This window comes from Brachycentrus maculatus, unplaced genomic scaffold, assembly GCF_059751285.1.
Source record: "Brachycentrus maculatus isolate JH-2025_06_01 unplaced genomic scaffold, ASM5975128v1 h1tg000339l, whole genome shotgun sequence".
NCBI lineage: Eukaryota > Metazoa > Arthropoda > Insecta > Trichoptera > Brachycentridae > Brachycentrus > Brachycentrus maculatus.
This window is the reverse complement of record NW_028281088.1, coordinates 239,453-248,262: the sequence shown is the minus strand read 5'-3', so window position 1 is coordinate 248,262 and position 8,810 is coordinate 239,453. Positions and strand designations below refer to the sequence as shown.

General features: G+C 36.7%; 2 protein-coding genes across 2 annotated transcripts; one reads left to right on the top strand and one right to left on the bottom strand.

Moving 5' to 3' along the window:
- Window positions 1-755: 755 nt before the first annotated feature.
- ova (ovaries absent) lies at window positions 756-4,976 on the bottom strand. Its single transcript, XM_088269119.1, has 2 exons — window positions 4,414-4,976; window positions 756-2,526 (listed from the first exon to the last, which is right to left on the bottom strand). Exon 2 carries the CDS (start codon window positions 2,506-2,508, stop codon window positions 892-894), a length of 1,617 nt encoding a protein of 538 aa, XP_088125245.1. The 5' UTR covers window positions 2,509-2,526; window positions 4,414-4,976; the 3' UTR covers window positions 756-891.
- A 1,963-nt stretch (window positions 4,977-6,939) lies between these two features.
- On the top strand, window positions 6,940-8,785 carry Alas (5-aminolevulinate synthase). Its single transcript, XM_088269117.1, has one exon. It carries the CDS (start codon window positions 7,144-7,146, stop codon window positions 8,590-8,592), a length of 1,449 nt encoding a protein of 482 aa, XP_088125243.1. The 5' UTR covers window positions 6,940-7,143; the 3' UTR covers window positions 8,593-8,785.
- The last annotated feature ends 25 nt before the right edge of the window (window positions 8,786-8,810 follow it).

Genomic DNA, 8,810 nt, shown 5'->3' with positions numbered 1-8,810 from the left:
TAATCCATATAAGTTTTAACAAATATCTTCTTGATTTTTTTTGTTTTGTTATTTGGGAAGTATAAAGTGATTAAATGCCCGTTTAACTATTCCATATAAAAGATAATGAAACAACTCAAAGTGCGGATAACTTAAAGGTTATTTCTGTACGATTAATACAAAAACAAATTTTTTTTCTTCTTTTTGGTATCAACGAATTTCTGATAATACTGATCGATAACCAGTTTTAAAATATAAATTATTAAAAATAAAAATAAAAGTTATTTACACTACATTGTTAAAACGTTAAGTTCTTTACATGCAAAATAAAAAAGTGTTGTTTCACCAAGACAATGCCCTGTGTCACAAGTTAATAAAATTATGGTTAAACTGAATGAATTACGCTGCAAATTGCTTTCCCACCCTTCATGCTCTCCAGATTTGGCTTCCGGCGTCTACTGGCTTTTTGCAGACATAAAAAAGACGTTCCAGGAAAAGAAATTTGGCTTAATTGAAGAAGTGATTGCGGAAACTGAGGACTATTTTGATAGCAAAGATAAATCGCTCTTCAAAAAAGGCATTGTAAAGTTAGATAAGCATTGGAGCGAAAAAACATTTAGGCAGTAAGTATAGCTCTTGAAGGAGAATATGTTGAATAAAGTTCTTATTAACCGGATACTTATCGAGTGATATATACTCAATTTTATGAATATGTAATAAAATAAAGAATAAAATATGTAGGTCCAAAAATAATATTACGACTGAAAAAAAAAACATTTAGGCAGTAAGTAATATTTTGTAATATCAATCATAATAATATAATATTAATATTGAAATTTCATGTATGTTTTCATTCCTGAATTAAACTTAAGAATAAACATAATAAATAACTGTAACAAGAATTAATTATCACTAATCAATCGATATGACATTGGTTATATTTGGGCCACATAAATTTATAGAAAATTCTTTCAATGGAAAATGTTTGCTATATTTTTTTTTGTATTCACTTTTTTCTTCAGAATTTGATGAGTGAGTTTCTGTTTTAACAGCTGAAGGATAATGAGCGGCTTCAGATTCCGGAGTTGTGGCCACCGACACTCTACGGGATACATTTTCAGAACTGGAGTGGCACGCAATTGGAAATGGAATCACATTTTCACTTATAACAATTTCTTCATCGTCAGAACAAAGGTCTATTATGTCTATACTGGATATTTGTGTAATCTGTTTGGGATTTCTAAAAACAGACCTCTCCGTACCCAAAGGTTCTCGTAAATCCTGAAAGATTGTGTTTGTATCTAAAGGATCGCAGTACGATACTGAGACAAACTCTATTTCATTATCGTAATCACAAGTTATTAATTCGTCACATTCTTGTATAACCGGCCGAGTTGCTTTAATGACTTCTAAATGATCTAAATATTCTTTAATTTTTTTCTCACTGAAAGTCTTCACCTTGACGGATAAAGGTTTACAATCTAATAAAAGTAATTGGCTTTTTAAATCTAACACTAATTTATTTTTTTGGCCTGGAAAAACATATTTGCGACTCCAAAAATTATCTGTTCTTTTATATTTCGTAGGAAAAATGTGGTGAGATCTTTTCTTGTTCATCCACTTTGGGTTTTCTAAGCAAAGTGGCGGAGCGGAGCAGTATCGATCCAGATGCTGTCTGCTTTCAGTCTCATTACTCCTAATACGATTATTCATTCTTCTTCCCGCTAATGAGGAAAATGGAAAACACGATAAGTTGCTAAATACTGTAGATCTTCGTTGTCTGTGGGAACACTGCTCCGGGCTCCGGTCGAGGGGGCCAGCGGGGACCGTGGCGGGCACATCAGAGAGGGCAGTCCGTAATCCTAACACATTCATAAACTCATCTTGTTCTAATTCTTGTTTCTGTTGCGGTTCGGGCGTCAATGTCAATGCAATCGGAGTAGAAGGCCTTTGCGAACATTCTGCTTCGTGTTTATTGACATCTTCTAAATTTTCAAATACTTGGTCGCAAGTATCACATAAGTAAATATCCGCTATGACTTGTTCCACCATGGACTCGGAAGCGTTGGGCCGCTTGGGTAGTAGAGATTTCCGGCAAGCGGTGCTGATCTTTCTATCATACAGCATGTTCTCATTTCTAAATGTTACTAGCAGTCTTCCCGAAGACCTTTGATACAGAGAAGTGGTTCGGTCACAATTGTCCACATATTGCAAGGTAGATGGCTGGTTGGTCGCTAATTCTTCCGAGAAGTTTAATAACACTTCGCTGTTGTGGTATACGTAGCATCGCTTTATGAGATTCCTTAGTTGAGTTGCCCAGTTGCTGGGTGTTTTCTTCGGTCTGAGGAACGGATCGGAGAAGGGGACGTCCGGGGGCCACCACTGCGGCTGTTGGATATGTTTAACGGTGTCGTGACCCCAGGAGCAATGCACCAAAAAAGTGATGAAATTTTCCAACTCGTGTGTTAGCATCTTTGCTAGAGATGTTGGGTTACCTCCAGTGAAAAGGAGAGGTAAATTGGCAATCATGATGCTATTCCCAAGACGCTGAAAAAAGAAAGACCAGAAAGATGTATTCAAACATTTATAGTCACAATTACAAATATTTATAATACAAATATGAATTTGTTTCAAAATTATAATTGAATATGATGATGGTACTGATTCGGAGATTTGTGTTACTGGTCTGGTGTATGAAGATCTTATTAATAAATAGTAGGTCCAGCACTGCACGCAGTTTCCATGCTTATTGTCAAGGTATTTTGTAAATTTGTCTTATAAATGTTCAATGCATACATTAAATTAAGGATATCATATTGTCCCAACATATTCTTGTAGATTTCTGTCTAATAAGCAATAAAGCATAAAAATGGTTTTGGGATTTTTTTAATGCTTTTCTAATTCTAAGAATAAAATCGAACATTTCATATGATTTAGATAGTAAGTTGTCGGTTTGCGAGTGTTCGATCAAGAATGATACCTAGATCCCTGCATTCTGTTTTCAAAGCGATATGATATTTGTACATAGAGTAGGTAAACGGTAGTATTTTGTCATTTATGATGAAAATAATTGCATAGCTACATCAAGGTTAAGACAGTAGTTATATAATCTGTAAAGATCATCTTGCAACTGCTGATAGTTTGATAGCTAACATATATTTTAAACAAAAGAAGTTTGAGATGTGAACCTCGGGAAACACCAGAAATAAAACAGACATATTTCTACTATAATTTGACTGGTTATTTATGATTAAATAGATCCCCCAAACCCAAAAATAACCAATATTGATCATATGAACTTGCAGCAACTACGGATAGTCCTATCAATATATAAATTCTAGGGATTCTCATTTCATAAATTTGAGAAAGACGTTTTAATTCAACTTTATCATTTATTTCACAAAAAGCTGAAAATTTAGAAATACAAAAAAATACAAAAAAACCTGAATTCTAATAATAATTTATTAAATAATATATTGTTTCAAAATTCTTCGCCATTGCTTTCAATTTTTCCTTTGTTTTCAAACTCCGTTCCTTGACTAACCCCTTCCCCTTACTTTCCCCCTATCCTTATTTATAGAACAATTTTATATTTTATATTTTAGTTATTATACAGACCTGAATGATGGAAGTTTAGCTTCTGAAACATGTAGTCTATAATTAAACTCAAGTGGTAAAAAACGAAGTGTTTTCTTTAATTATTGTAACATGTCTTACCACAAAGTTAATGCCGAAACAATAAATAAAATAAAAAGCTGATAACGTTTTACATTTATTTATATTTATATATCTCCAGATGAGTGCATTTTCTTTTCCATGTGTGGAATTTTTCATTAGCTTATCCATGCCACTGTCATTTTAAGTGCATTCTGATCCTAATTCACTTTAAAGTTATTATTCATCAATTTATGCAGAATAATGTATGCAGATTTTACATAAAATATTTTTTTTATAAATATTTTATTTTTAATTCATATTTTTTTTAGTAAATTTCATTCATCTTCATTTGAGATAATTTTTAAACACGAGTGTCACGTGGGGACTGACCGGAGCATTTCGTCGTAACGTAACGTCCCTCGCGGCGAGTGCTCCGACTATGGATGGAGCACTCAGCTCGCTGTAATGACTATACGAATGTTCGCATCGTAACGTGTTACGGCTCCGGTCAGTCCCAATCATTAAAGTAGATCACAATATATATTATTTTATTTTATACAAAAAGTTGGAAGCCAAAATGAAAATATGAACTTAAACAAGTAAAAATTGTTTCATATTATTTGGATAAACAATTAATTATTTTAAATACTCAAACTAACAATTCATCTTAAAGAATGTAATTATTGAAACAAAGATTAACTAAAAAAACATATTTTATAAAAAAATAAAATAAAATAAAATTGTGTGAGTGATAATGTATGTCCTTTATATATGTACCTTTAGTTTAAATGGTGAGAGTGCATTTATCTTACTAGTTCCATGGCTTCACACTACTGCTGTATTTTTCCCATACTTTGAAGATGAATTTAGCCTACTGGAACAGATATCACGCACCATCTATATACCCTGAATGAATGCTATTCATCCGTCCTAATAACGGAGAGTACACAACCAAAGCATTCATCCAGGCCCCTTGTTATCAGTTCATAGTATGATTGATCGAATTTACACTTCGATCAACGATCCTGATTGACATCCAAACAAGTGTAGAAAGTATTCATTTGTTCTTCTTTCTTTGGGGAGTATGTATCACTGATAACATTTAAATCTGTCACTGAATCCGTGTATTAAACTGAGACTGACGTATTGCACGGATAAGTTTACATATGTATGTGCACAATACAAAAATAAAGCACTACGAAGATATTTTATTCATTATTAATTCAAGTAACATACAATAAATTTAGAAATATTCACTGCGCGATAATTAACAAAAAAAGGCCAACCAGAGAAAATTGTCTAAAACTGGCCACTTATCCCTTTTCCTTCCCACAAAAACTGACAAAAACCACAGACTAACTAATTTATATAAAGACCGCCAACTGCCTCGGTTTTTCAGGGCTAGAAGTGATATTCGCCAGGGGCCGGAAGTGACGTAGACGGCTAGAAGTACTAAGCTCCCGGCTGGGCGTGACTTCGCCGCGGCTAGATGTCGAATCCACCCGCCGAAATATTTATCATTCATTTTTCAGGTTAAATGGTATTTATATTGAAATTTGTTGTATTACATATTTTCAAAATTATAATATTAATATTACAAAGAAGACATTTCACTTTTTAAATTTATTTATTTCAGTGTAAACAAAAATAGAAAGGTCACGGCTAAAACGTGACACTTATAAAGAGTTCAGGCGATTAATAATGGTTACTCAACTCAGCCTTACAATGGTAAATGGTAATGGTAACTTTTTTGAAATTATTATCTCAAACTATGTATATATAAGGCTTTTCAACAAAAACAAAAAGAGAGAATTTTCAAATTACTATATTATATTTAAAATTCCAGAAAATACAATATTTTAAAAGGGCAGAAGGAGTGCCCACCACTTCCTGAAGTTATGTTTCTTAACGGGGGTGCCAGCGCCCCTTTGTGGGCGTTTTGGAAGTCTGGCTAGGCGTTTTTAAATTTTTCGCATTTGGGGGGTGCTGCAGAAGTTCAAGGGAGCGTTGTGTCAATAAAGAAAAACCACACTTTCAAACTCAAAATTTAACTTTAACTTTGGCATAATACTCAATATTATCAAGTTCTTTATATACGGATTTCTATTTTTCTATCGATAATTGTCTATAACCATAGGTTGTCTATATTTATTTGAAATATTTGAACAACTTGTTGGTATCTCGTATTTTTCGTTCCCGTTTTTGTGTTTTTGTTAGTGGCTAGTGTTATCTCGTCATTTCTGGTCGTTTTTTGAACAATCTGACGTTTACGAGTCGACCCCCCCTGCAAAAACTGCACACAGAGAGAAACCATCCCAGATGCTGATGTAGCCATATCGCTAAAATATATCTCATTTAATTCTCATAGACAAACATATTTTCCTTTACGTAACTTTTTTTTTCTTTTGACAGCGACAATTGAAATTTTAAACGTAGTGGAAATTAGGATATTGCATATTTTAAAAATTTATTTGTACTAGAAGGATATATTTTTTACTTTGTTTTGCTGGGATATTTCATGCTGATGTTTTGAACTAGGCAGTAAACTAAAATTATCTGTTTTTTCATGTATTATGAATTACATCAACAATAAATAAATAAAACAATGGTAATAACGATAATTATAACAATAAAAATATATAAATACGGTGGTATTCAATGTAATATATTTATTTCGATTAATATATACATTACAAATTTTATATTTTTTTAATCGTATACAAATATCTATATCATTCATTTGTAAAAAATGTGATGTGAGTACAAATTGTTTATGTTTTAAGTAGAAGTAATTTAATAGATTTGAGTATATCAGGACTCTCAATTATATTACAAATAATTTTACTAAATAGCATTGTTTTATTTTATGTGTTACCATAACATATAAAAGTATTTTTTTTTAAATATTTTGAAAAAAAAAATATTTAAACTTGGACATCAAGAAAAATACGTTTAAAAAACTTGTTTATCTCTCTAAGCTCTCTATAAGCCAAATATTTGTTTAGTTAACATACATTTCAAACTGTCTCTGTCGATTAAAATGTACTCTGTTTCTTCTTCTTCTTTCTGTGCCAGTTCTAACGAAGATCGGCGATCATCATGGCTATCTTCACTTTAGATGCTGCAGCTCGGAACAGAGATTTGGTGCTTCTGCCAAACCTCTGTTTCTGTCATCTTTATTTTTCTAACATCGGTGGCAAATATTTTGAACGAACGATCTGGTTCGGATAGGTAGGTCTTTTTACTGTATCGGCTTGAGTAAATGAACGCAGCGTTGATGAAATGAACAATAAACCCCGGTAATTAATTTATCATTGTAACTTTGAAGTTTCATATCAAGTAGCCTAGTTTAAAAACGTGACCATACTGCCCCCACCACTGCAAAATTGTATTTGACAGTTTGTCACTTTTGCAATATAAATACTTCGCAAACATTCCATTACTTGCATAATAATCGACTGTCTGTTTCGTGTTGACCTAGTATATTTTTCGCAGACATTCGAAAGCATGTCGTGTCCTTTCGTAAAAGCTTTGAGTGCCAATTACGTAAAGAATTATGGAATTCAACTCTTAAAACAGTACGGAAACCACTGTCCCGTCCTTTCTCAAATAAACGGTGTCGCGGGCGAGTCTCTAAAATACCCTCAGAACGTGGACCGCAGGAATGCGTCCACCATTAGCCAAGCGTCCCGCGAGCTGCCGGAGGAAGGGGCGAGTTCCAAGAAATTTCCGTACGAATTATTTTTCCACGACCAAATTATGCTCAAGAAGAAAGACCACTCGTACAGAGTGTTCAAAAAGGTGAACAGATCGGCGGGAGACGGAGAATTTCCAGGGGCTTACGAGTACTCCTGGGGAGAGAAACCCATCACCGTATGGTGCTCCAACGACTATCTCGGCATGTCCTCCCATCCGGAGGTGAAGGCGGCGGCGCAAGAGGCGCTCCGCAAGCACGGCACGGGGGCCGGCGGCACCAGGAACATCTCCGGGAACTCGCTCTACCACGAGGAGCTGGAGGCCACGCTGGCGCGCCTGCACGACAAGGAGGCGGGGCTGCTCTTCACGTCGTGCTTCGTGGCCAACGACTCCACTCTCAACACTCTAGCGCGGGCGCTGCCGGGCTGCCACGTGTTCTCCGACGAGGGCAACCACGCCTCCATGATCCAAGGCATCCGCAACAGTGGAGTGCCCAAGCACATCTTCCGCCACAACGACCCGGCGCACCTCGCCACTCTGCTGGACCAGGTGCCGGTGGAGACTCCCAAGATCGTGGCGTTCGAGACCGTGCACTCCATGACGGGCGATGTGAGTCCGCTGGCGGAGCTGGCGGGCCATGCGCGCGCGCGGGGCGCGCTGGTGTTCGTGGACGAGGTGCACGCCGTGGGACTGTACGGCGCGCGCGGCGCGGGGGTGGGCGAGCAGCGGGGCCTGCTCTCCGGCATGGATGTCATATCGGGCACCTTGGGAAAGGCGTTCGGCAACATGGGAGGCTACATCGTGGGAACCTCCCGCCTGGTGGACATGGTACGCTCCTACGCGGCGGGCTTCATCTTCACCACGTCACTGCCGCCTCCTGTGCTGGCGGGGGCGCTGGCGGCCGTGCGCCTGCTAGCGGGCCCCGAGGGGGTGCGGCTGAGGAACTTGCACCAGAGCAGAGTGCGTTACATGAAGGAAGGGCTGCGAGAGGCCGGGATCCCCGTAGAGATGACTCCCAGTCACATCATTCCGATTAAGATCGGTAATCCAAAAATAACGACCGCCATTTCAGACGCGATGTTGAAGGACTTCGGTCACTACATTCAGGCCATCAACTATCCCACGGTGCCACGAGGTGCCGAGAAGTTGCGTTTGGCTCCGACTCCGCACCACACGGAGGATATGATGAACAAATTCATTAAAGATTTACTCGCCGTCTGGAGAAACCTTGGATTGCCATTGACCGCTTCCGCTTTATAGGGATTTAGAGATTATTAAAAGTTAGCGAAATATATTATTTTAATGTTCAGTTATGTAAAATACATAACTCTAAAATTTTTTTAGAAGTACCTGCTAATTTTCTATGTATAAAATTCACTTTGTGTATGTCCAGTCCAGTCTTTATCGTGTTTTAATCTTGTTAAAATATAAATATATTTTTTGTTGACTAGAATTTGTGTTTTCTTATAATTTTTTTG